The sequence below is a fragment of the Rhinolophus sinicus genome, chromosome 16, assembly GCF_057876585.1.
Source record: "Rhinolophus sinicus isolate RSI-liver-muscle chromosome 16, RSI-T2T, whole genome shotgun sequence".
Classification (NCBI taxonomy): domain Eukaryota; kingdom Metazoa; phylum Chordata; class Mammalia; order Chiroptera; family Rhinolophidae; genus Rhinolophus; species Rhinolophus sinicus.
Genome location: NC_142516.1, coordinates 321,939 through 348,644, shown reverse-complemented (window position 1 = coordinate 348,644; position 26,706 = coordinate 321,939). Strand labels below are relative to the sequence as shown.

Below are 26,706 nucleotides of genomic sequence, written 5' to 3'. Positions count from 1 at the left end.
TCACACTGAAGACTGGCCTCTTCTTGGTGAGGTGGGAAGCCTGTGAGTGCTGACCCTGCAGGAAATGCTCCCCACTGTCTGGGACGAGGCCTCAGGGGCCCCCGGAACTTGTCCTGTGTGCCTGGCGCCACATTCTAGCTGCTGTGGCGGAGCGGTAAGAGGGATTGCAGAAGGGGCAGCCAATGCTGCCTTCTTGGAGCGTCGTGAGAGGAGCGGGTGCTGGCCACTGGCCTTTCATCCAGGCCGCTCGATGGTGTGGGCAGAGCCATTGGCAGCGGCTGGGGGAAGGCCTGTGAGACCACCCCCCCAGCTGCCCCCGTCCCTGCTTATTCACTTCGCAGCACCCCTCTAAGCTAACCTGTGTGTGTTTCTTCCTCAACTGCAACGGGTCTGTGGTGCTCCCGACAGGACCGCAGCCTCTGTCACCTGTTGTCTGTTGCTTCCTGGCTCTGACGGCGGAGACACTGCTGGGGGTTGGCCTGGCCTGAGTCCGGCTGCTCCCTGAGGCCAGCTGCTCGCTGATTGTACTTGGCCTCGGCCCACGCACAATGTCTGACCTCTTCCCCTCCTGGCAGATGCAATGCTGACAGGACCTCACCCCTGTGTGTGTATGCACGTGCCTCTAGGAGCCTGGTCCTCTCAGGTCCCCTGAAAGAATCTTTGGGACCCCAGGACCCTCTGCTTGAGGGCCACACGTAGACCCCCGGCCAAGCTAGAATTGGCAGGAGGCATATGGGCCGCGCTCACGCCCTTTTGGCCTGCCTGTCTGGGCAAGTTCAGCAAGCTGCTGCTGGGAGGGAGCCTTCTGGAAGCGCTGAGGAAGGAGGCGTATCCTTGAGGTGGTGGGTGGTCTAGGGTGACAGGGCAGGGTCAACACTGCTCTTAGGAGCCACACTTGGCACCGAGGGAAACCAGCAGTGAGCCCAAGGTTCAGTAGGGACATTCTGAGGGCACTTTGTTCTGTCTTCTGGAGGAAACCTTCCAGAAGCGATACAGTGTTCGGGGAGTTTTCCGGCACATTCTGTAGGGCAGGGCCCTTGCCGACCCCTTTGCTCCCTGCAGACATGCGGGTAAGAGCGCTTGGGATTCTGGTCACTTTCCACCCAGACTCTGACCTTCCCAAAGGCAAGGATTTTGTCAGAAGATGGTCCCAGACACTTGTACAGTTCATGCCTCTATATAGCAGAGCAAGTGTTAGTGATGGGGGGATTTCATGTAATTCTCTTCATGATCCGTTTCTGTGACTTTTGGCAGGTCGTTGGGCATTTGGGATTCTCAGGCGGGTATGTCAGCAGCAGGAAACCCACAGACAGTTTGTGGTATCCCTGTCACAGCACTAGGGCCGTCGTGCAGGCGTGTGCTGACCATTCTCATTACAACACCGTCTCCAAAGCATAGCGAGTATGGATGCTGCCGCCCGCTCCCAGTACCACCCCTCCCGGGGGTGCCAGCTGTCCCTCCACCGCGAATCACCTGTGCTTCTGACTCACACGGGGTCCCATTCGGAGAAGGCACACTGCGAATGTCCAGGCCGCTGGTGGGAACCCAGGCTCACAGCTGTTTCTCTTCTGCAGGCCGTCCCGGCGAAGGGGGAGACGAAGCAGGACCGCTGCCTGAAAACCGAGCTGCTGCGCGAGGAAGGTAAGGGCGCCGGCCACTCCTGGGCCTCCAGTGACTGCACGTGACCGGAGGACGTGCTGGTGTCGCGTCTTTTTCCTGCCCTGGCTCCTACTTCTTTGCTTTTTCAAAACTGGGTTTATTCTCTAGTTTCTCATCTCGCCTTCCTAGACAGATACACAGGCACGCACACAAGATGGCGAGAAAGAAAAGAAAAATCTTCTCAAAGAGGGAAAAGCAGACATTTCAGGTACACGCAGCAAACTGAATGTGACACACAGGTCGCACAGATGTTAATGGCGGCTTCATTCACAGCACTGAGAGCCGAGACCACTCAGGTGTCCCTCACCTGGTCAGGGTGGCATGTAGGTGGCAGCAGAGGTTGTGGGCAGAGGACAGCATGGCTTGTGAATGGAGCCACACCCATTCACAGGCCGTGGCTGTGTGTCGTCCTGGGCAGCAGGAAACGGCCTTGGGGACACGCCCTCCCGGCCCCCCAGGCCTTTTCTCGGGCAGGTGGTGCTGAATGATGCCAGGCGCCGAGTCCCCCCACACCGGCCCTAACCGAGGCCTGCTCTCCCCTTCCCCCTGGCGGCAAGCCCCCAGCAGCCCTCCACCTCCTGCCACCACATTGTTCCTCGCCCTTCAGTGGGTGCAAAGGGGCATCGTTGTGTTCGGTTTGTATTTCCCTGGTGACTAGTGATATTGAGCATCTTTTCATTGCTCCTTGGCCATGTGTGTCTTCTTTGGAGAGATGTCACTTGAGATCATTTGCCTGTCTTCAAAATTGGCTATAGATTTTGTTGTTGAATTGTCAGAATTCCATATATATTAGAGATACAAGTTTCTTACCAGATACGTGATTCGCAAATATTTCCTTTCATTCTGTGGCTTGTCTTTTCACTTTCTTGATGGTGTCCTGTGAAGCACAGAAGTTTTTAATTTTGACAAAGTGCAGTTTATTTGATTTTTCTTAAGTTCTTGTGCTTTTGGTGTAACATCTCAGAAATCCTTGCTTAGTGGAAAGTCACAAAGATTTATGCCTGTGCTTTCTTAAAGTTTTATAGTTTTACCGCTGACAGTTAGGTGTTTGATGCATTTTTAGTTAATTTTCGTATATGGAGTGCAGTAGGGTCCAGCTTCATTCTTTTGCAAGTGGGTCCCCAGTTGTCCCAGCACCATGGGTTGAAAAGACCCTTCTCCCCACAGTGCACTGTCCTTGCGCTGGTGACGGGCATTCAGCTGCATGTGCGGGTGTGTCTTGGACTCTCAGTTCCATCCCACAGGTGACAGGTCGTCTTTCCTTTTGTTGGACCCGCACCCTCTTCTGCTGCCACTTTGAAGTGGGGGATGTATGAGGTCTCCCACTGTAGTTTCTGTCTAGTTTTTTGCCCAGACTGGGTCCCTTGACTTTGCCTGTGAGTTTCAGGATCAGCTTGTCAGTTTCTGCAAGTGAGCCAGCTGGAATTTTGATGTGGACTGTTGAATCTGGAGATGAGTTTCAGGGTGTCGCTATCTCAACAGAGTGGTCGGTGTCTTACAGGCTGTGAACACGGGGTGCTTTCTGTCTGTTACGTCTTTTTTAATTTCTCTCAATAATGTTTTGTAATTGTCAGTGCACATGTTCTTGACTTTTTTTTGTTAAATATACTCCTAAGTATTACGTTTTTGATGCTATTTCAAATGGAGTTATTTTCTTTCATTTTGCTCATTGATACTGTATAGAAATACAGTTTGTTTGTTGATCTCATATCTTGCAACCTTGCTGAACTCGCTTATTTCTAATAGCTCTTTGGACTTCCTTGGGAATTTCTATATATAAGGTCATGTCAGCTACAAGTAGTTAACGTCCCTTTGTCTGAAATCTACTTAGTTTAATGTGTCATTGGAGCTTTCTTCTGCTAATGGCTTGTATGCTGAATTTTTTTCTCGTACTTTTACATTTAACCTGTGTCTTAAAACACACATGTAAAGGGTTTCTTATACATACCACATAATAGGGCCTCACTATTTTATCCAGCCTGACAGTCTCAGCCTTCTTATTGGAGTGTTTAGGTCATCGATTTGTTTTGTTTTAATTGGATCGTGTTGTCCTTTTTTCCTTTGTTCCTCTGTTACTGCATTCTTTTGAGCTGAATATTTTTTATGATTCTTTTCCTTATCATCTCCTCTATTGGCTTATTAGCTTTACCCCTTTCTTTTTTTTCTCAGTGTTTGCTCTTGGGCTCACAGTGTTCGCCTTTAGTCAGTGTACCTTAAAAATCATTATGCGACTCTGTGTGTGATACGTTATTTTAAACATAATTAATTCCATTTCTTCCTCTTGTGCTTTGTGCTGCTATTCCAGGTTTTACTTCTACAACTGTTATAAGCCACAGTACACATTGTTATTATGTTTATTACTTTAAACATTCGGTTTTCTTTTAACAAAAATTTTTAGTGAGAAAGTAAATTCTTATAGTTCCTCACATGTTTATCATTTCTGGTACTCGGGACTCCTTTTCGTAGAGGAGTTGCCATGTGGTGTCATTTCCCTACCACCTGAAGAACTGCGTTTAACATTATTTGATGTGCTTTTCTGCTGGTGACTAATTTTCTCAGCTTCTGTTTGTCTGAAAATACTGTTTGAAGGATATTGTGTTGGGTATAGAATTTTAGGAGAATAGTTTTTTCCTCCAACAGTTTAAAGATGTCCCATGGCTTCCTGCTTGCTTAGTGTTGAAGCAGAAACGGGGAGTCATTCTTACCGTTTTCTCTGTATGTGCTGTCTCCTCTTATCTGATTGCTTTAAGACTTTCTCTGTCACTGGTTCTCAGCAGTTTGATTATGTTGTGTTTGATCGGTTTGTGCCTGTCTTGCTTGGAGTTCAGTATGCTGCTTTTGTTCACTGATTTTATTGTTTTCATCAAATTTGGAAAATATTTGGCAAAAAAACATTTTCCAGCCATTGTTTTTTCAAATGTACGTTTTTTTACTTCCTTCCATTGTGGGCACTGCAAAGTCTGTTTTGAAATAATCCCGCAGTTCAGGTAGGCTTGATTCACTTCTCAGCCTTTCTTCTCTCTGGGCTTACTTTGCATAGAGTCTGTGGTGTGTCTTCAGGTTCTCTGATCTTTTCTGTTGTGTCTGGTCTGATGCGAGGGTTGTCTTATGATAACTCCTTGCAGATCCTGTTTCCATGTTTACAGCTTCCACTTGGGTGGATGCGTGTAGTGCGGGTATCTTTCGATCTTGTAGTTTTCTGTGTTCATAGTCTCCTTTCAATATTTGCAGTGCTATCTATAATAGCGATTTTTAAAATTTTTTTTAAATTTAAAATTTTTTGGTGGGGGGGAAGGGGAACAGGACTTTATTGGGGAACAGTGTGCACTTCCAGGACTTTTTTTTTTTTCCCAAGTCAAGTTATTGTCCTTTCAATCTTAGTAGTGGAGGGTGCCGTTCAGCTTCAAGTTGTTGTCCTTTCAGTCTTAGTTGTGGAGGGTGCAGCTCAGCTCCACGTCCATTTGCCGTTGTGAGAGGGCACGCTCCAAACAACTGAGCCATCCGGGAGCTCAGTGGCAGCTCAGCTCAAGGTGCTGTATTCAATCTTAGTTGCAGGGGGTGGAGCCCACCATCCCTTGCGGGACTTGAGGAGTTGAACTGGCAACCTTGTGGTTGAGAGCCCACTGGCCCATGTGGGAATCGGACCGGCAGCCTTCGGAGTTAGGAGCACGGAGCTCTAACCGCCTGAGCCACCGGGCCAGCCTCTAATAGCAATGTTTAACATGCATACCTGCTGGCTTCAGCATCTGTCACTCATGGGTGTTTCATTGACTTTTCATTATGGATTCTCTTGATTTCTTCATCTCATAATTTTTGAATAGTATAGTTGGTGCATTGGCTATGATGTTGGATTTGGTTATCTTTTTTCCAAATAAATTCTTGGGCTTTTTTAGGATACTTGATAAATAAACTTGCAGACGAGTTTGGCCTCTTCTCAGCCTATTTACAAACATTTTTAGCACTGAAAAGGAGCAACATCCCATCAGAGGTTGGTTTGTTGTTGTTACTTGAGGAATTTTATCCAGGTAACAGGTGGAGTTCAGCCCTAGTACTCAAACAATAGCCATTTGGGATCTCGACTGAAACGTCACTGAGAACCTTCTTTCACTTGGTCAGACTCCTGTTGCTCGACTCACATGTGTGACTGAGGATTGAGTTTTCTGGTGTGTGAACAAGCAGAATCACTCTATTTATTTAGTTTTTCTTACCCACACGTTATATTTTTCAGTGTACAGTTCTTCACCCCTGATTATTTTGTATTTTCTTAGACTGTTGTAAATGGTGTGTTTAAATTTTTATTTTCTAATTCTTTATTGCTAGCATATAGATTTGCAGTTTATCTTTTCTAATTGAAATTTATTTTGAGATAATTATAGGTTCACATGCAGTTATAAAACTAATGACGTGAGAGCTCATGTGCCCTTCACCCAGTTTCCCCAGGTGGCAACATCTGTAGCACATTCTCCACCAGGAGCTCGACACTGATGCGGTCATGCTCAGCTGCCCCAGTTTTTCAAGTACTCGTTTGTGTGTGCATTTATCTCTGCATTTTTATCACATGTGTAGGTTCATGCGTCCACCCACTGTCAAGATACTGAGCCTTTCCATCACACGGTTCCCCCAACCCACCCTGTTACCCTGTGTCACCACACTTCGGTCCCTCACTTCCATCACCGTGCATTTTATCCCTGGCAGCCAGTAATCTGCTGCTTAGTTCTGCAGTCTTTTCCATTAAAATATGTTACATAAATGGCATTGTACTGTATCCTGCCTTTGGGATTGCAGTTTTCTTTTCTCTCAGCACGATTCTTTGGGTCTCATCCAAGTCACTTCCTGTGTCGGTAGTTTGTTGTTCCTCTTTGTCCCTGAGTGCGTTCCACATGTGGACGGGCCAGTTTACTTCCCCACGTACTGGCTGAAGGACATGGGGTCGTTTCCAGTTCTCATCTGTCAGAGTGAGGCCGCTGTGAGCATTTGTGTTCACTTCTGTTTGGTCATAACTTTCCATCTCTGGGATGGATGCTCACGGGTGCTTTTGCTTTCACAGGTAAGTGTGTATGTTTAGTTTTATAAGAAACCACCCAAACTGTTTCCAGCACATGTGCCCCGTTCAGTTTCCCAGCACCCACCGTGGGAAACGAGGCCCCAGTGTCGCCCACCCTGGCGTGTCCGTCTTTTATTACAGTGTCTCTGGGTGTGAGGTGTGGGGTCTCCTCGTGGGTTACATTTGTGGCTGGGCGGTTTAGAAGTTGTTGGCTTGAGGAAGTGCAACTTTATCAGTTTTGCTTTTAGGGATTTTTGTGCTTTTGGTGTAAAAGGTAAGACAAGTGGCCTAGATCCCGATCCCGAAGGTTTTTTGTATTTTTTTCTAAATGTTTCCTAGTTTTAGATCTTTTATCTACGTTTCTTTTTTATTTTGAGTTAATTTTTATGTAAGGTCTGATGAGGTTTAGATCAAGTTCCTTTTTATAATTAATCTTTCCAAATTCAGTCATTGCTTCGGGTAGCTTCCATACTGGTTACTCTGGCTTTGTACAGACAGGGTCCTGTCAGCTAGGAATAGATTACGCCGCTGCTTTCTGAGCCTCTTGTTCCTTTTTCTTGCTTGATCGATTGCACTGAGCGGAATTTCAGAATACTGTGGGATACAGACGCTGGAATTCCAGGTGTAAGAACCTTCTTTACTCATGCTCTCACAGCACTTCTGCACAGCGTATGGGCTCCCCCACTCAGCAGTTCTCCACTTCTCTGAGACGCCAGCTCCTGCCCTCCAGTTCATTTGCCTTCCGACACTACCTCCCTGGAGATGGTGTCAGATGCCACACGCTCAGGGCTCAGTTCTGCAAGACTGCCCCCACTTCAGAGGGCAGCCACAAGCCAAAGGTCCCCAGGACTTCTGACCAACTGGCTGCAAACTGGAGGTTCCCCGGGACCCCTGTTCAGGTTTGGTAATTTGCTGGAACACTCAGAACTCAGGGAAACACTTTACTTATTGTTACCTGTTCATTATAAAGGCTACAACTAACAGGCAGATGGAGGAGATGCACAGGGCCAGGGGTAGAGGGCGGGGCACGGGCGTCCACACCCTACACCCCACACTCTCCCTGCATGGATGTGCCCCCAGTCTGGATGCTCTCTGAGCCCGTGGCTCAAGGGATTCACCGAGGCTTCATCATGTAGGCCTGCTAGGATAGGTTAGTAACTCAGTTTCCAGCTCATCCCTCTCTCCGGATGTGGGTGCTGGGCTGAATGTTCTAAGCTTCTGATTGTGGCTGACACTTGCTGGTGACCAGCCGCTTCCAGGAGCCACGCAGAGTCTCCTCATTAGAGCAAAAGATACTCCTGTCACCCAGGAAATTGCGAGGCGTTTAGCAACTCTGTGTCAGGAGCCAGGGTCAGAAAACCCAGTACCTTTCTGCTTACGTCACACTTTGTAATCAGATTCGTCTTTTTCCTGTTACCGTTGCGAGTTATGCCTTTGGTGTATCCCCAAACTTCTCCCTGTGTCTAGGCCGTAAGTCTGTTTCCCTGCGTGTTCCCGTGTTCACTGCGAGGTTTGCAGGCCGTCCAGGGTGAGGCTCCTCAGCTGAAGTGCGCACGTGCAGCAGCAGCAGAGGTTTCGGAGGCCGGACGTGCGGGTCCCGCCTGAGTTCCCAGGGTCAGACCTGCAGGGCTGGACTGGGGCTGGTCCCGCTGCAGCCGGCGTCCGCGGCCACCGCCTGGCCTGACCGTCGGGAGCCTGTGCCGGTGCCTTTGCCGCTGTTTCTGCCTGACTTCAGAAGAGGCCTGTGGCGCTGCTCGGTGCCCCGCTGACACCCATGGGACGTCACTGAGTTTATAGATTGAATTTGACGTGACTTGACATCTTGGTGTTTTTGTCATCTGTTGTGGATCATGAAATGCTTTAATTAAGTTTTCTCCTCCTCGGAGGCTTTGGGGAATCTGTGCTAAAAGTCTGCACCCCTTGCAGTTCTCCTGCTTTTGTGAACAGTGTCTTCTTTGCCCTCTTGTACTTTCTACTTCATGCTGGCGTAGAAAAATGCCTGTGGGTTTTCTCTCGATTTCAAGCTCAGCCGTATTGCTCTTGTGTTTTAGCTGCTAATTCAGTCTGTCTTTAAAAGTGAGCGATTGTGTGAGGTGCAGAGGACGGGTTCCATCCCGTCATTTCCAGTCCTGGGTCCTCATTTCTTCCTGTCCCGTTTGGAGGGCCAGTTCTCCCACCCTGTGTTAGCACTTGTCACTGTTAGCGGATGGCCTCAGGTTGTTTCTGACCGTAGGTGGGATTCATTTAATGTGTCTGAACGAGCGTGTTTGCTGCACTGTGTGCGTTGTCACCTTCTCCAAGCTAAGTAAGTGCCCACCTGTGGTGGGCTTTTCAAAATTAGTCATCATGTTTTCATTCAGAAAGTACTTACTGCGTCACGTGCCAGGGCCTGTTTGTATGCTCAGGATGCAGCAGGGGATCGGCAGACAAAACCCTGCCTTGTCAACTTTCACTCTAGGGGTGGGGGGACAGCGTACACCATGCCTGGCGAAGCGTGGGAGGCGGAACCTGTAGAGTCGGGGCCGGGGGACCATGACTGGTGGGGCCTCGACTGCGATCTGCACCCTGGGCCGTATTCCAGGCCTGAGAGCTGCAGTCATTGAGGTTACACGTGCTTGTGGGTCTCCTGATGGGAAGTACAGTTCTTTGTGACCGACCCCGACCGGTCAGCCAGGGTGTTACCACAGCTTCAGAGTGGGGCTCCGGCTGCACACATGAGCGTAAGGCCCTTTCGGGGTTTAGGACCCGTTTCCTCTAACTACTTTTGTGAAGCTGCTGTGGAGGCCTCGTTTTCTCTCTCGGCCGTGCCCAGGCCGGTGCCTCAGCCTGCGCCATGGTTTATCTTGTGCCTCTGACTACAGACTGTCCCTTGGCAGGACTGCAGGGTGACAAGCAGCCCATTGTGTGGGCTCAGGGCAGACTCCCCTTCTCTGACCTGGTCTTCCGCAGACTTCACCATCTGACTAAACTGAAGGTCTAAGACCGCGTTTTATACTTAGTCCATCTGAATGTACATGTTTGTACGTGAAGTAGACGCCAGTTCCCAACAGTTTCATGTGAAATTGTAGCTGTGGTGTGAGTGCAGCCACTAACTCTTCTCCTCTGTCCGCAGAGCCCTCTATGGCCGCCGATGAAGGCCCCGCCGACAGGCCGGCAGGAGAGGTCCCCGTGGCCGCCGATGGTGAAGCCAATGGGCCCTGTGAGCGGAGCGATGCCAGCAGGCACCTCAACTCAGCAGAGCACACTCAGGAAACTGCACACGGCAGCCCCCCGGAAGGTACCAATAGACTCACCCGGATCGCGGAGAACGGGATTTCAGAAAGAGACGCTGAAGTGGGGAAGCAAAATCATGTCCGCGCTGACGACCTCACGCAGACCGCTGTCGTCGGGAGCAACGGGCTCGTGCTGAGTAAAGCAGCCCCGCCGGAGCCGCCCTCGCGGGGCCCCAGTACTGTGGCACCTGCTCTGCCTGGTCATGCCGCAAAAACCCTGCCTGCAGCGGCCGGCAGAGGGAGGACTCCCGGTGCTTTTACTCAGATGCCAGCCACAGTGCCAGCCAAGCCCGGGGATGGGAGTAGAGACGCAGAGGACAAGAAGCCTCCAGCCCCAGGTGCTGACGTCAAGGTTCACAGGGCACGGAAGACCATGCCGAAACCTGCCCTGGGCCTGGTAATGTGCCCGTCGCCGGGCTGCTGTCGCGCCGCTCGCGCTGTTTCCTCTGTCTCCTCTTTGGGTGTGGTGATGGCAGATGGACGACTGCACAAAGGGGAAGGGTCAGGGAATAGCAGTGGTCACCCGGCTGGTGGTGGCCTGGGGGCTGTGAAGGGTCGGGACAAGAGCGGCACTGCAGGGGGCCCCTGTCGGCCACTCCCCGGGCTTGGTCTTGTAGCTGCTCCTGCCTGCCTGGACACTGCGCCTCCTCTGCGCTGGGCCTGGCGGGTGTCCTGCCAGCTTCACACCCACCCTCCCCTGTCTCACTGGGAAATGAGTAATAGGAAGTGTCACAGAAGGGAGGGGACAAGGGACCGCACTGAAGACACGCCCAGGTCTCCTTCGTCCTCGCACTCAGCCACGACTGGCTCAGGGTTTTGTTGAGGACAGGTGGCCTTTCCTGAGTTCGCACTGGGCGCTCAGGGTTTGCTGCCAGCAGCTCGTCTCTCTGTCTGTCTGTCTGCAGTCACGTTTGCTCTCCCAGATCCCTGTTGTCTCGGCGCAGGGTGAAGTCTAGGTTTGTGGTCAGGCCCCCGTGGGAGTGCATGGGCCTGGCATCGCTGGGCAGCGTCTGACATCAGTCCGATCATCCGGCGTCGTGGGCCAGCGTGCTGTCCTCTTTGCAGGCCTCCCACGGGCCTGTGGGACAGACTGCGGGTCTGGGGACGTGCGTGGATGGCTGCTCCCTGCGTCTAGTTCCTCACTGGCTCTGATGTTCTCGCTGGTCATTCCGCAGGTTGATATTTTTAGTTTTGACAACTATTTTTTCATACTCAGACCTCCAATTGGCCCTTTCAGTTAAGAAAGCCATGCTTTTAGCCGTGTCTTGTCCTGTCCTTCCCAAGACGTTAGTGAAGGTTCTTTTACTGTCTGGCTTAACTGCTGTCCTGTTGGACTGGGCACCTCATGTTGGGGCGACTCCGCTTTCTCTCTGGGACTTTGCAGTGCCTGACTGGGCCGTGACTGGGGCGGGTGGGGCTGTGCTGTGCGTGAAGGGAGCAGTGTCTGCTTCCTGCCTTCAGACACAGGCATCGCCGGGCGTGTTGGAGGCAGACTGAAGCTCTTCACAGAGCTGCTGAGTCACGTTCAAGCAGAGCCCTTCGCGCCTAGGGTGGGCTGCTGGTGGGTGTTGGGGGGGCTGTCACAGAGCCCTGCAGGATGGGCCGTGCCCACAGCCCCACAGCCCCAAGCGGGACAGACGCAATCCTGACAGGCCCACAGGGCTGCTGAGTTCTGGCTGAGTGGGTCCCCTGGGGGAGGCCGTGAGAACCCAGCTGCATGGGCTGAACCCAGGCTGGGCCCCAGCGGCATGTTGGCCTGACTCAGAGATGGGGACGCATTGTTTTTAAAGTGTGGTAAAACACGTGACACATATCATACTCTCAGCCACGTTTCGGTGCCAGCTCAGTGGCCTTAGGTGCAGTCTCACGTTGTGCGGCCACGCCCTCCATCATCTCCAGGACTTTCTCATCTCCCCAAACTGACACTCTGTCCCCATTAAACACTCACACCCACCCCTCCCCAGCCCTGGTCCCCCATCTACTTCCTGTCTCTGAATCTGGCTCCTCTGGGGACCTCCTGTGAGGGGGTCCTGCAGGGTTTGTCCTGGGACTGGCTCGTTTCACTGAGCACAGTGTCCTCAGGGTCCATCCACGTGGTAGCGGGTGTCAGGACCTCCTTCCTTTCAGGGCTGTGACGCTCCACTGTGTGGAGGGACCCCGTTTGGTGTATCCGGTCCTCTGTCAGTGGACACTGGGGGTGCTCCCACCCCACCCCCGGGCTGCTGTGGACGTGGGTGCAAATCTCCCTCTGAGACCTGCTTCCAGTTCTTTAGGTGCCTACCCAGGAGTGGGATCACTGGGTCACAGGGTAGTTCTGTTTTTAGCTTTTTGAGGAACCTGCATATATAATCTTCCACGGCGGCTGCTCCGTTTCACATTCCCCCCAGTAGTGCACGAGGCTTCCCTCTTCTCCACATCCTCGCCAGCACGTTTTTGTTTTGTTTAAATTGAGGTATAATTGACAATTTTGTTTTTTGGTGTGTTTTTTTAAATTTTTTATAGTAGCCATTTTAATGGGTCTGAGGTGGTATCTCAGCGTGGTTTTGATCTGCATTTCCCTGATGACTAGAGACGTTGAGCACCTTTACATGTGCTGGTTGGCCGTTTGTGGTCTTTGGAGAAACGTCTATTCAGATGCTTTTCTCATTTTTTAATCGGGTTGTTATGTTGAGTCGTTGAATTCTTTGTATATTTTTTATATTAATCCCTTATCAGATATATGACTTGCAAATATTTTCTCCCATTCCTTGGGCTACCTTTTTACTCTATTGTTTGTGTCCTTTGATGCACAGAAGTTTTTAATTTTTTAAAAAATAATTTTTATACGCATCACCTTGCACATTCCTTTGCAAAAGTGAAGTTTTACCCCCTGAGGATAGCTCCCTCCCCCTTTCTTCTGCCTCCCCTCCACTCCGGTTCAAGCCGTTTTTTTCTCAGTCTAGTTGTGTAGGACACAGCTCCGTGGCCCAGGCTGGTGTTATGAGCTTTGCGCTTCCCCGTGGCTGAGGCAGTCGGTTGCTGGTCGCTGGTCAGCCGCTTACAGCAGCTCATGGCAGCTCTCGCCAGCTGCCGGCTGCTCACGATGGCTGCCAGCCACTCACGCTGGCCACTGGCTCCTCCTGGCAGCACACGGTAGCCCATGGCAGCACAGCAACCCGGGGCAGCTCATGCCAACCTCTAGCCGCTCACGGCAGCCCAGCTCCAGAGAGAGCCGTTGTTCACAGTCTTAGCTGTAGAGGGCGCAGCTCACTGGCCCATGTGGGAATTGAACTGGCGACCTCGGCGTTAGGAGCGCGGCGCTCCAACCACCTGAGCCACCGGGCTGGCCCCAGAAGTTGTTAATTTGGAAAAGTTCAATTTATTTGTTTTTTGTTGCCTGTGCTTTGGGTTTTATACTCGAGTTCATTGTCAAGTATGATGTCATGAAACTTTCACCATTCCGTTGTGAGAGTTTTATAGTTTTAGGTCTTTGATTCAGTCTGAGTTTTTGTATCTAGTGAGGGTCCAACTCCCTTCTTTTGTGTGTGGATGCCCAGCTTTTGCAGCCGTGTTTGTTGAAAGATGCATATTACTTGACTATTTATTCCACCTACTGCGTGCCTGAGGAAACTTGGTTGAATCGCATTGGGTTTGGGACAAAACCATCTCAAGGCTGTAGGGGCTGGTGGGTCGGGCAGTCTGGGCTGAAGGCAGGGCCGGGCTCAATGTTGGTATTGCAGGTGCCCGAGTCCTGGAAAGCTGGGGATGGAGGCAGAGTTATGAGCTGGGCCCCGCCGTGAGTAGGGAGTTGTTACAGTGCCATGTGGCACATACACCATGGGGCTTTTGCATGGGGCCGCCAGCTGTGATCACCTGGCGGGCACCTTAGGAGAGCTTTCTGATGCTGCCTCCCGGGTGTTTTTAACTCGGTAATAGTTTATTACCGAGCGCAGGGTCTGGCGTGGTGGGCAGACTTTCTCTGTGCGGGGCCAGCTTGAGAATACGTAGGTGTTGCCTCAGGCCGTCACTGCTCTCCTTTACTGTACAAGTGTCAACACGTCCTTGGCTCACACGCTGACCTGGGTTCCTGGGGCCAGGCGCAGCGTCGTCCTCTCTCAGTAACTACTCGGACGACGGGCACTTGTGGGGCCAGGAGCTGTACTTTGGGCACACTGTGCCAGTGGCCATCTGCTTGTGCGTACTTATAGTTGTTCGTTGTCTTTGTTGTGAAGCATGCAGCCGGCAAGGATCCCCGAGACGCTCGAGACCACGAGGATCCAAAAGAGGAGATGAGCAAAACCATTTCTGACTTTGGACGACAGCCGCTCTTACCCCCTTTCCCACCCCTGCACCAGTCGCTACCTCAAAACCAGTGCTACGTGGCCACCACAAAGTCACAGACAGGTATGAGGGACCCCCTGGCTGTGTGTGCCCTCTGAGTGTGTATGATAGAGCCACACCTGCTGAGCGAGAGTCACGTGTGACCGGTGTGTGTGTTCGGGGTAAGCGACGGGTGAAAATTGTGTGTGACGGGCGTGCGTGTGCTTGGGGTAATGACGCTGGAGTCGCAGGGCCAGGGCCCCCCATAGCCTGCACAGGGCCGTCCGACGTCTGCTCTAAAGCTCCTCGGATCCCTAGCGCGCCTTCTCGGCTGGTTGTCAGCCCCATGACGAAGGAGGTTGTCTTTACTGAACCCGCACTGCCGTGTTCCTGTGGGGGAGGAGACTGGGTTTGGAACTGGTGGCAAGGCCAGTGGGTTGAGGGTGTGTGGACAGCAGCCTCCTCGCTCTGTTGTCTGGCACTTTCCCGGAAGCGGTGCCCATTGTCCCCGAGCTTCTGTCGCGGAAGTTGGGCTCCTGAACATTTCGTTTTTGTGGGAGGGAGCCTTTTGCAGGGGGTGTGGGTAGTTATGCCATGATTGCGAGGCACGGACTCAGCCTGGCACTGGGCATGCTGGGCTGTCCAGCTGGACGGCTGGGTGGGCATCATCAGCTGGCAGATGCCGGCTTCCCCTGGACTTTGAGTACTTCACACTCCAGAACGGTGAGAAGTTGTGCAGGGAATTTCTCTGAGCCTGACCATCTGTGCACAGCTGTGTGTTCTCCCCACGTGGAGCCGTGCGTTTCTGATGCATGAGGAAGCCACGGGTGTCGGGGGCCCTTCACCTCTCAGTACCTCGTTGCTGCTCCCTCAGCCGGCTGCAGTAGCACCACAGTCGGGGCCTGCTGCCCCCACCCGGGCCGTGCTCGGCTCTGCTGGTCGCCCCGTTAAAGCCCTCCCAGCACAGGGCAGCATTTCAGTTGTAGGATCCAGCCAGGGCGACAGCCACTTGGTGGTGCCTTCTTAGTCTTCTTAATCTGGAATGTTCTTTGTGTGGGTTACTGCTATTTCCCTGGGTCAGGGTCAGGTTGTGGAGTGTCCCCGAGGGGTGTGTGTCCTCACTGCATTTCCTTGGGTGTGGTGGTGCTGTTTGTTGCCACCCCGAGCACATACCTGTCACACCATAGTCTGAAGGGCCCTCACTCTCATGCAGTTACCGTTTCCCAAATGGTGGTCAGTCTGTGTCTTGGGAGGGCAGACTTGGGGCTCTGCACTTGCCCTGCTTCTCCTCACATCCTGCCCGGCGGTTCAGGTGGCTCAACATCTGAGGTCGCCTGCCGGCCTGAGCACCGTGGGGAGTGGGGGGCTGACCCCCTCGTTCCCGCTGTTTATTGGAGGGGTTTCTACCAGAACGAAGTGCTTCACCTTCCCATCCATTTATTTATTTGCTTTTCAGTACGTGGATCCTTACTTGCGTGTCTGGGTGCTATTTCCTCACATCACTATCACACTGTCCCAGGTTTGTCCCTTCAGGCTGGCTCCTGAGTGCTCTGATGTGGCCGTAGGGCTTTGTGATGACTGGCCGGCTTGTCCTACCCCCGGCTAGTCCTGCGATTGGCTGCTGCCCTGGAAGGGTGCCCTGTTGTGCCTGTCAGAGCGTGGGAGTTAGGGAACGGGCTCATTCGGTTGCCCCGACCCCGCTGTTTGGCTATTTTGACTCATTATTACCTGTTTCAAACAGCTACGTCTGGCACTTTGCAAAACCATGAAATTGGTAAGGATTGGCAAGCAGTGTCAGAAGTCAGCATTTCTGTTAGAGTGTTAAGATATTTCCTGTTTTTCCTTTATCGTTTCATCATCTCTTTAATCTGAGTTTTCCAGAAAGATGCTCAGTGGGTTTCGCAGTTTCCCACCGTGAGTCCTTCCTCAGCTTCCTTCTCAGTCAGTTGGAAATGGGGCTAATTAGCATGTTAGTCTGGGGCAGTATTAAACAGCTCCCAGTTAGCTGACCGGTCTGTTACAGACGCTCGCCCAGTGCCGGCCGCTCCTCGCGCTGCAGCCCCGGAGGGCGCAGAAGTCACTATTTCTGTGCCTGCAGGTGTCACCCACAGAGGGGGCAACCTCACGGCCACCTCGCCTCATTAGAGCGTTGCTTGTGCGCCTGGCAGCATCGTGTGGACACAGAGAGTCTGCTCAGTGTGGCCCTTGTGGACACAGGCCTTTGTGACAGAGTTCTTGCAGACCTGGAAGGGGACAGCCTGTCGGCTTTGTTCTGCAAACCCCTCTTCTCTGCCCAGGGTTGGGGTCTTCCCGTGAGAGGGGTGGAGCCGGCACAGGGGTCACCTCTGGGACTTAAGACTGCAGGTCGCCGTGGGTATGGTTCTGGAAGGTCCTGTCCTGTCCAGCTTGGGCACCGCAGGGTGTCCCGCATGTTACAGGGGACATGCTGCTGTCCCTCGTGAGGTCACGCAGGGTCGTGCCCCGTGCTGGCACACCTGCCCTAGCTTGTATCTTTGAGGTGACCGCCGTGCTGCAGGACCGCGTGGCGGCTGTCCCCAGGCGGAGGCCCACCAGCTCTCTTCCACGTCGCACAAACCACGCAGTCTTGGCGGCCGGCCCTTCCAGCTTTCTTTTCCTCCGTTTTGTAGAACTAGAGAAAAGGTACTGCTTCAGCCTTTAGTAGAGTTCCTCTGTGTTAGAGTCACAGTTCTCAGACTTTTTTGAAAGCCTTGAACTTGTAAAAAAATAAAATAAAATAAAGTACTGTAGAGAGCATCATTCTGCAAAGCAATCAGCCTGCAGCTGCTGCATCAGGAGGGTTCGGACCCACTCGGTCCCCCACTGGCCCTGCGGACTTCCAGTCGCTGCAGGGTTCTCACCCCCCTTGGTTCTGGGACAGCTGAGTAAGGGGCAGGGTGGGACGAGTCGCTGTGGGCACTGCTGCGTGGCTTTCGCAGTGGACACGTCTAGAGACGTGTGATTCACTCATGGGGAAGACACCCTGCCCGTGACCCTTGCTGTCCCCCCATAGTGGTCCAGGCGGGGCTCCTGCTTCTGATGGTGTGTGGCTTCTCCTTCTCTGGTGGCAGGTCCCTGCCTGCATCTGCACATGCAGTTTTGTGAAGAAAACAAACAGCCCAGGCCGTTTCTGACCAGTAGGAACCGCCACCACTGTGTGTTGTGCTGATAATCTTGTAAACGGTCACCTGCCTTTGAAAAACATTTGAGTGGCATTTCTTTTCCTTTCTTGTCCCCTTTTGACTTTTTTTTTTTAGCTTCCTTGCCTTTTGTTTTAGCAGCTGCAGTATCTCGGAAGAAAAAACGAAGAATGGGGACCTATAGCCTGGTTCCTAAGAAAAAGACCAAAGTGTTAAAACAGAGGACGGTGATTGAGATGTTTAAGAGTATGACTCACTCCACGGCGGGCTCCAAGGTAAGGGCGCTCGCTGCTCCGTGTCAGAGCCGTGCCTGTGCCGGACCCTGGCCCTGAGCGCTGCACGCGGTGGGCGACCTGGGTCGCTTGGGGCCGCGGCTCCAGCGCGCCTCCCCCGAGGCCCTGCGCGCCCTGCCCGGTGCGCGGCCGCAGCTGTGCTGACGCTGAACGCTGGCCTGTTCCAGGGCGAGAAGGAGCTGGGCGACAGCGCCCTTCACGTGAACGGCGAGAGCCTGGACGTGGACTCGGAGGACGATGACTCAGAGGAGCCGGACGAGGACGAGGACCCGGGGGCCGAGCAGGCTGTCGCCTTCCCCCCTGAGGACAGCAGGACGCTGACGGACAGCGCGTCAGGGGCAGGCCCCGCCCACAAGGTAGGCCTCCGCGTGGAGCCGGACGCTGCAGCCCAGGGCGCCCGGGCCTCCCGGACCCTCCTCTTGTGACTGGCACTGTTGTCTGTTTTCTCTCGGGTTTGCAATTGTTTTGTGTGCGTCAGAGAAGTGTTTGTCGTCCTGCACCGCGTTCACTGAAGTAGCTTCCCAGCCGCTTCAGGCTCTGCTGGTCGGAATCATCGGGTGTGACCGCGTCCCTGGCCTCAGCCTTTCAGTGCCAAGCACGCTGTGCAGGCACAGGCACAGGGGCTCTGAGCTGCAGGGCTGCTGGCTGCCTGCGGTCTGTGAACGCCTGGTGTGTCCTCGTCCTGGGCGCTTCGTCCGTGCCCGCCCGAGGACAAGCTCTGGGAGGTGGCAGTGCTGTGGCCCCTGCCAGCCAGGCCCTGCCTGCAGGTGGCCTGGGGCTCAGCACTGGGCCAGGGTCTTCAGGGCCATGGATGGGTATGATTCTGCACAGACCGTGGTGCTCGGGCTGCGTTATGTTCTTTCAGTTCTGACAGGACTAAGTTAGGGGCCGTTGGGGAGCGACACAGACAGCTGTGACTTTACCATCCCCGTCTCAGACGCTGACAAAAGTCTCGTCTTGTCTGTCCCAGCTGGTGAGTTCCCCTGAAGCTCATGTAGGCAGGCAGGTTCAGGCGAGCACGGTGACCACGGCAGTCCGGCCGAGGGACCTGCGGTTTGTCCCTGTGCTGCACTCTGCGTCCCCGTGTCCTCCAGGTCACGTTTCAGACCCATCTTTAGCCAATTAATGCCCGTTCTTCTCCTTTCGCAGGTTTTGGGGTGAATTTTACGACGTTGCCATAGCTCTTAGGTAATTATTCAACAGTAAATTGGTGGAAATGCTAACATTATAGGTTTAAAGGGAACTTTAAAATTATTTGTTTGTTTTACAATTTCATTTATTAGTGTTTTTCCGTTCATACAGAGAAGTGTTGGGAGGAAACGCACAGCACCCTAATTCCCTGGGGGACGATCTAAACGGCAGTTGTGGGAGCCCCTGCGCCCCACCCGGCCCCCTGGCCCCACAGCCCCGCCCATGCAGCGCCCTCTCCTACTCACTGTGTGGCCGCACTCCCCTTGCCCACCCCGGCAGCGCGCAGGCCCACCGTGCACCCCGCGGCTTCGCACCCGCGCCGCCCTGTGAGCGTGCTCGTGGCAGTGAGCCGTGTGCGTCTGAAGCGCACAGCTCCCTGTCAGCCACCCCCAGCCTTGGCCTCCGTCCGCCCCAGCAGCCTGTGCTGCTGCAGCCGCATTGTTTGGCTGCGGCTCTGGGTGGGCTGACCCACTGCTCACGGGCTCCCACTCTGGGGGGACCCACTCAGTGTCCTTCGCCCACTTTTCTGCAGCGACAGAGTCTCAGAACCTTTGCGTGAATAGACTTGGTCGGTCGCGGCAACGTTGGCCGTGCTGGGTTCCCCGGATGCTCGTCGTCCAGCCTGGCCTAGGACCCCTGGCGCTGGTCTGTCGCATGATGGTTCCTGGCTGTGTTCTGACTGCGACAAGCAGCCTTTCTCACCGGTGATTCTGAGCAAATGGATGTAAACTGTCTTGTACTACTTGATGCGTTTCACTTGTGTGTAGAAATACTTGATTCATATAGAATTTATGTGGTGATAAAACATGTGAGTAGATACGCGCAGAATGGGTGAATGTTATGATATATAAATTCTGTCTCAAAGCTTTTTAAACAAAACATGAGGTCAGGGTCCGTGGCTTCCCTCAGACGCACAGCCGTGTGTGTCGCCAGCACATTGATGGACGTTTTCCCTGCTGATTTAAATGCCACGTTTGTCACCTACCATGTGGCTTAGGCGTTCGCGTCCATTTGTAGATTCTTTGTTTTCATCGAGGTTGTTGTCTTCCGGAGAGAATCTAGACAGTGAATAACGCGGAAGAACTCTAGAAGTGATACAAAGGCAAAAATCAAATGGATGTCAAGCTAACAAAAGAACCAAGAAACAAAAGCAGAATCGGGAAGACAGTGGGAAACACAATCAGATGGCAGGAGCGGCCTACTGAGGCTGGCCAGTAAGTGAGGGCCTGCCCAGAGACCCCAGGCCCGGCCCAGGCCACCCTGCGCGGGTTGCACAGCGGGTGTGGAGGTGAGGGGGTGAGGACGGGGCTGGATCCAGAAGAGCTGGTCCTTCACCAGCTGTTGACAGGACTCACCGATGCTCAGACCATGTGAGAACGGCCGAGGAAGGCTGGGAGCATCTGCCACTGAGGCGCACGCGGGGACACAGCTCAGAGCTGCTGCACTCGGGGCGCTTCCTGATGGCACCTACCTACGCGGAGGACAGTCGCTCGCGATCACAGATTGGCCGCACCGGCTGCAGTGTCACCGCCTGCCCCGTGCACCTGCCTGCTGTCTGTGGTCGTCTTCTCTGTTTTGGTTCTTTGTGTAAACGGAGTCTGCAGGGTGCGTTCCTTTTCTGAGTGTGGCTTATTTTACTCAGTGCTTACGTATGTGGATTTACGTAAATTGTTAGTTTGTTTTCATTGTTATGTAACAGTAGTTTTAAAGTGGTCTTGGTTCTCTGAGACCCTCTCGGGGCTGTGGGGTCAGAACTGTTGTGTGTTGCCAGCGTCGTAAGTTTCTTCTCCTACTGTGGCCGCCCTGTCACCAGTGTGACCGGCATCCTTGCCTTGTCGTTTGGATCGGAAGCCAGTTGAGGACTGGTCACGTGGCAGGCAGTTGGGTGCTGCGTGGTTTGGGGTGCTGGACACTCACGTCCTGGCCGGTGACCAGGGTCCTGTCCTGCCGGGTCAGGGTCTCCTGCTCGCCTTTGCTCCGCCTGCCTGTGTGATCTCCCCGTTCAGCGTCCGAGCAGTTACGGCGGCTCTTGTCCCTCTCTTTCCAGTGTCCTTGGGTCTCCACTTGCACCTTGTTCCTGGCAGCTGTCGTCTGTGCAGTTAGTAAGCGACGCTTGATAAAGTTACCTTTACAGTCACTTCATAGGCGTTTCAGAAAAACAGGAGTTAACGAACTTGTTAACCTGCCTATTTTAATTGGTAGTTTTATTGCTCAATCGTTTTAAAGTGAAAAACTACCCAATGTAATTTAAAGATAACATGTTAAATAAAGCTGACTAAAGATGCCAGAATCCTACGAAAAAGGTTATTCTACTTCATGGTGGAAATTTTAAAGCATTTTAATATCAGTGACAGAGGGGGAGCGATGGCCACTGTCTTCCCAGCACGAACACTCCGGCGTCCTAGGATGAGAACCAGGAGGAAACATTAATATTTAAAGGACGAGGAGGAGAGTTTGCTGAGAATATAATCATCTGTCTAAAAAAGCGTAAGAACATCAGCTGACAACGTGTTATTAGTTATTAGTGAACTGAACGTAGACGTGATCAAGACGTAAAACCACTGTGTCCTGGTCACGACAGCCGTGCACCTCGATCACGGCCTGCAGTTTTAACTTCTAAATAGAAAATGTCAAGAAACGCAGACATCCAGAAATAGTGAGCAGTCATCGATACTTGGCTAGGTCCGTTGTCCAGCACGTGGGTCGTCTTGAAGCAGATGTCAGTGTGGATCTTTACAAAAGGACCCTGAGAAACACGACCATGGCGTCCACACCTAGAAGCTGTGAAGTAGGATTTAATTATTGTAACAGTACAAAAAACGAATTCTTGGCTGCCACCAGAGTACTTAGCAATACATTTAACAAGAAACGTCTGTTGTCTACAAGAGAAAAACTGTAGAACTTTGCTGAAAGAGGTTCAAGAAAAAGACACAGTCATGGAAAGACCCATTCTTTGTCTCAATGAAAATATTCGTTGTTTTATCCTCCACATTATCCATAAATTCAGCAACAGCTCTCATCAAAGTCCTTGCAGGACTCTGTGGGACAGCTGACAGCAGAACAGGGGAAGACAGCAGTAGCGAACCTGGAGAGTAACCGAAATAGGGGCTTGTGTGTGGGGGTGTGGGGTCTGTGTGTGTGTGTGACTGTTCCAATGTAAAGATGCAGTTTGTACTAAGGATGGGCTCAGGGGCGCATGAACTTTCCAGTAAATGTTGAACAACTGACTGGTCTTTTGGGGGGAAAAGATGGCATGTAGCAAATGGCGCTCCATTCCGGAAGTGGGCGGGGGGATGGATGCACAACTCAATATACCGAAAACTACCCAACTCTACACTTTAAAGGGATGAATTTTAGGGTAGATGGATTTGGTCTCGGTAAAGCTGTTATTTAAAAAGTAAATTCCTGAAGATTGAGTGTCAAGAAAATGTTGGAAACAATTTTTCTGATCTGAAAGGAGGAAGGCCCTTTAGTGCAAGACGCAAACCCAGAATCCACGAAGGGAAGATGGACACGTCTGATTGGTCTAGATGCAACCTCCAAAGCTCTGTGCGATGAGAAACACCAGAAGCAAAGCTTATTAAAGAACTTGATGAGGAAAACACTTGGAACGAAACATTACTCTCCTGTGTGTGGAGCTTCCGCAAATCACTCAGAAAGCAGAGACCCAGTGGAAATACGGACTCAGGATGAGGCCACGTGAGATGTGGTGGGAGAAGTGGGGAAGTGCGGTGACGTCAGGGCCATCTCGTGCCTTCCGTCCTGGGGCTGCGTCCTGGTGGTGCCTCGGGGCGCTGGTGTCCTGTGCAGCCTGTCCTAGAGGCCCTTGCTTGTCTGGAACACAGCCGCAGTGGGAAGCTGCTGATGGAGCAGGGCATGCCCAAGTCACCGCAGGCAGCCTCACAGGACGCGGGCCCACCTCGGAGGGGATGCGAAGGGCCAAGTGTGTGCTTGCCTGTGGTTTTGCGTCTCTTGTACTGAAAATATATTCACCTCTGTGGATAGAAAAGTGAATACAGCAGTAAACAAAGATGGTGCCTGTACTACTCTGGTGTGGGAAGGGCCCCAAAGTGTATTGTTACTTAGAAGAAAGCACCCACAAATCTGCGTGTGTGCCCGGCATCTGTGATCTGTGCAGACTGGGGCGTGCCCCGTGCTCAGGCCTGGGGCCGCGGCAGCGGCTGGATGAGCGTGAGCTGCACCCGCGTTTGACCCCAGGCCCGCGCTCGGCTCTTGGGGATTGGGGTAGGTTTTGCATTTTATATTATTTTGTAGCCTCTGAAGTGTTTTTCCCATGTGTGTTTTGTGACTTTTTAATTGATTTCTGCCACATACAAAATTCACCAGGCACTCCACCAGCATGGCACTCTGGCCATTGGCGACCTCTGGTCATTGGTGACCTCTGGCCGTTGGTGACCGCTGGCCATTGGTGACCTCTGGGGAGCCACCTTCGTGTCACGTCAGGTTGGGGAGTCAGTCTGTACTTCCAGGTCGAGGTGGAAACATGGTACAGGCTCTTTCAGGGCCGGGGCAGGGGGATCCCATGTGCATCGCCAGCGTTTGGGAAATGTGTTCTGATCGGAGGTCTCAGTGGTCTCTGTTTCCTTTGTGGCGTGTTGCGGCCGCTCAGATGGACGGCGAGTCTGAAGAGGAGCAGGAGTCAGCCGGCACCGGGGAGGAGGAGGAGGACGGCGACGAGTCGGACCTGGTAAGCGGCAGCGCTGCGGCCCCTCACTCCTGGCTCTCGCTGTGCCTTAGTTTGTGATGGCAGGCAGAGGGGTCACATCCCCCAGCACGAGGCCATGGGTCCGGGTGATGGTCGGACGGGGCGGCAGTTGGCAGCATGGAAAGCGGTGGTGACTCTGCCGCTTACTCTTAGACAAGGAGGGACTGGAGGTGTCAGGTAGAACCTGCAGCTCCTTTTGGTAGGCTGGCTGTCACATGGGACGGGAATGCAGTCCCCCCGTGTTACCAGGGGCAGCCAATGCAGATGGCGTGGGGGCGGGGCCAGAGGGTGAGGCCAGGTTCCAGGCCAGCAAGCACCCGCCAGGACAAGCCGGGGTAAGACCGGGAAGGAGCCTCCGAGCTCAGAGAATTCGGTGTCTCGTGGACTGAGAGAGGCTCTTAAAACGTAGAACATGGTCATTGGTGAAGCTTGTCGGGTGGGTGGGTGACACGAGGGACTGTCGGGGGCAGTGGACCCAAGTAGCAGTGAGCTTTGGGTACAGGGCATGAAGGGAATCCGGGGACAAGCCCGACGGTGTGGCGTGCTGGGTGGGGGGATGCTCCCTGTGGGCAGGGCTCGGGCACCAGGGCGGTTGTTGGAGAGGCTGGTGCCCCGCCCTGGGGTGTGTGTCCGCCTTAGATGTCTTTCCTGTTAAAAGAAGTGGGACGTCCTCATGTGAGATGGGTTAGAAAGTGCTGGGGTTCACGCCGTGCGTCTGTGGCATTTGGGCCAGCGAGGTGCCCTTTCTACAGCTGGAATTCAGAAACGTTCTCAGGCAGTCTTGAAACATCAGGAGTGAGTCCAACCTTCCCTAGCTCTCCGGTGCAGGATTTGGCCGGAGTCTGAACCCACCTGGGGCACTAGCTGTCCTTTTCTCATGAGCAAAACGAAAGGATGCCTGTGATAAAAGTGGGTTCTCTCCCTGAGCTTGTTCAGTTCCTGGGTAGGACTTGCTCGTTTATTCTTTTTACGCCAAACTCAGAGAAGACTTATACATTCCACTTTAATTTTTTTGCTCTACCCCCTTGTTTTTTACCTGTAAAATAACTGACCTTAGAGTGATGTTTGGGGAAAAGCCTGGTCTCGTTAAGAGTGTGACCCAGAAAAGTGTCGGAAGTGAAATTAGTCTTGTAGCTGCAGAATGGAGATGCGGCAGGTATTTCACTTCGCAAGAGAGCGGAGCTTCCAGCCTCGGCGTCCTGCAGCGCCCACGCCCACGCTTCTCTTCCTGCCCCTTTGGTTCTCAGAGCTCTGAGTCCAGCATCAAGAAGAAGTTCCTCAGGAGGAAAGGGAAGCCTGACAGCCCCTGGGTCAAGCCGGCCAGGAAGAGGAGGCGGAGAAACAGAAAGAAGCCGAGCGGCCTGCTGGGTGAGCGCGCTGGCCACGCTGGGGCCGCCTTGTGGGCGGGTTCTCTGCAGGGTTTCATTTGGAAAGAGGGCTCCACTGTTAAAAAAAAAAAAAAAAAAGGAAAAGTGTTTAGAATCACTTTGTTAGAGATAGCTGACCCTAAAGCGGCTTTCTCCCGGCAAACCTCCTGTGACACGGGCTTCCTTGTGGCCCGTTGAGTTGATGGGGGTCCTTTGTCACCTTCCCTTTGTGATGGCATCTGTGGCCTGTGTGCGCTCTCAGAGTCCTATGTGGGCAGCTTTCGGCCCTTGAGTTGGATCCCCTGCTCCAGAAGTAATTTCATTCAGGGACCACAGGGAAGCACGTGGCCCACAGAGCCGGGAGGCCTAGGGACCAGTGCCACTTCGGCAGCTTTGTTTCAGAGGACTTGGCATTTGGTGAAGTGCTCAGCAGGTGACTTTGGACACGGTGTATGATGGTGAGACCTCCAGCACTCTCCTGTCGGCATGCCCTCCAGCTGCAGCTGTGCCCCTGCCAGCCCTCCCTGTCCCCAGGCATCTATGAGCTTTCTCCCCATAGATGGCAGGGAGCGTGGTGTGGGCTTTGGTGTGACAGGACCATCGGGCAGCTGCCCTTTCTCGGGCTGCTTTGTGCCTAACAGTCATCCACGTGGTCAGACCCACGGATAGGAGGCGGGAAGGACGCCCAGCTGGGGCTGTCACAACGTGCTCATGGGCACGGGCAGTGGCTCTTTCCAGTGTGGAGGGGTCTCAGCGGTAAAACTGCTGCGGACATTTGTGTACAAGTCTTGACTGAACAGATGCTTTCGTTATCTTGGGCAAATATTTAGGAGCGGGGTGGCTGAGGCATATGCTGTGTGTCTAGCTTCTTAGCTCGGGAGACTGATCCCCGGCTCGTCCGCATCCGTCCTGCAGCGCACAGAGAGCCCCACAGCCCCTGCGGCCAGGCTGTGGTGAGCAGGGCGTCATGCTGTCTGCCACTGTGAGCTGCCTGACGAACAGTGAGCCTCACACCTCGCCTTTCCTGGCTTCCTTGGGAAAGTGTTTCTGTCTTTTGCTGTTTAAATCAGATTGTGCGCTTTCCCCTGAGTTGCACGGGTTCTTTCAGTGTTGTGGATACAAGTCTCTTTGTCAGATACATGTTTTGCAAATATGTTCACCTAGTAAAGTTCATAAAATTTTGTTGCAGTCTAACTTAATACTATTTTTTTCTAAAATTCACGCTATTTGTGATCTCAGAAAGCTTTGACTAACTCAGGTCACAAAAATTTTGTCCTATTTTTTCTTTTGGAAGTTTTACAGTATAAGCCCTTCATATATGGGTCTCTCCTGATCCATTTGAGTTAGTTTCTGTGTGTGGTGTGAGGTGGGGTCCGCTCACATTTTCACATGGATGTCCAGTTGTTCCAGCAACACCAGCCAAAAAGACTTTCTCTGCTTCACACTTATGAACCTTTGAAGACAGTGTGTGGGCTGTTTCTGGACTTGCTAGTCTGTTTCTTTCTTTTTTTCATCCATCCATCCATCCATCCATCCATCCATCCATCCATCCATCTACCATCCATCCATCCATCATCCACCCATCCATCCATCTATCCACCATCCATCTTTCCATCTATCCAACCATCCATCTATCATCAATAATCCATCATCCATCCATCCACCACCCATCCATCCATCCATCCATCCACCCACCA

General features: G+C 52.7%; 1 protein-coding gene across 8 annotated transcripts in view; it reads left to right on the top strand.

Annotated features, from left to right (window-relative positions):
• EHMT1 (euchromatic histone lysine methyltransferase 1) overlaps positions 1-26,706 on the top strand; it is a 126,765-nt gene that overhangs the window by 50,395 nt on the left and 49,664 nt on the right. For 5 of the 8 annotated variants that reach the window (XR_012496030.2, XM_074331462.2, XM_074331457.2 and 2 more), the window contains exons 2-8: positions 1,575-1,641; positions 9,816-10,372; positions 14,187-14,358; positions 17,550-17,707; positions 17,893-18,081; positions 23,547-23,624; positions 24,890-25,010. Coding sequence is in view for 7 of the 8 variants with exons in the window: in XM_074331462.2 (XP_074187563.2) it covers positions 1,575-1,641; positions 9,816-10,372; positions 14,187-14,358; positions 17,550-17,707; positions 17,893-18,081; positions 23,547-23,624; positions 24,890-25,010 (1,342 nt within the window). In the remaining variant the exon portion in view is untranslated. The remainder of the gene's footprint in view (positions 1-1,574; positions 1,642-9,815; positions 10,373-14,186; positions 14,359-17,549; positions 17,708-17,892; positions 18,082-23,546; positions 23,625-24,889; positions 25,011-26,706) is intronic. The other 3 variants (XM_074331463.2, XM_074331458.2, XM_074331460.2) reach the window with 2 other exon arrangements.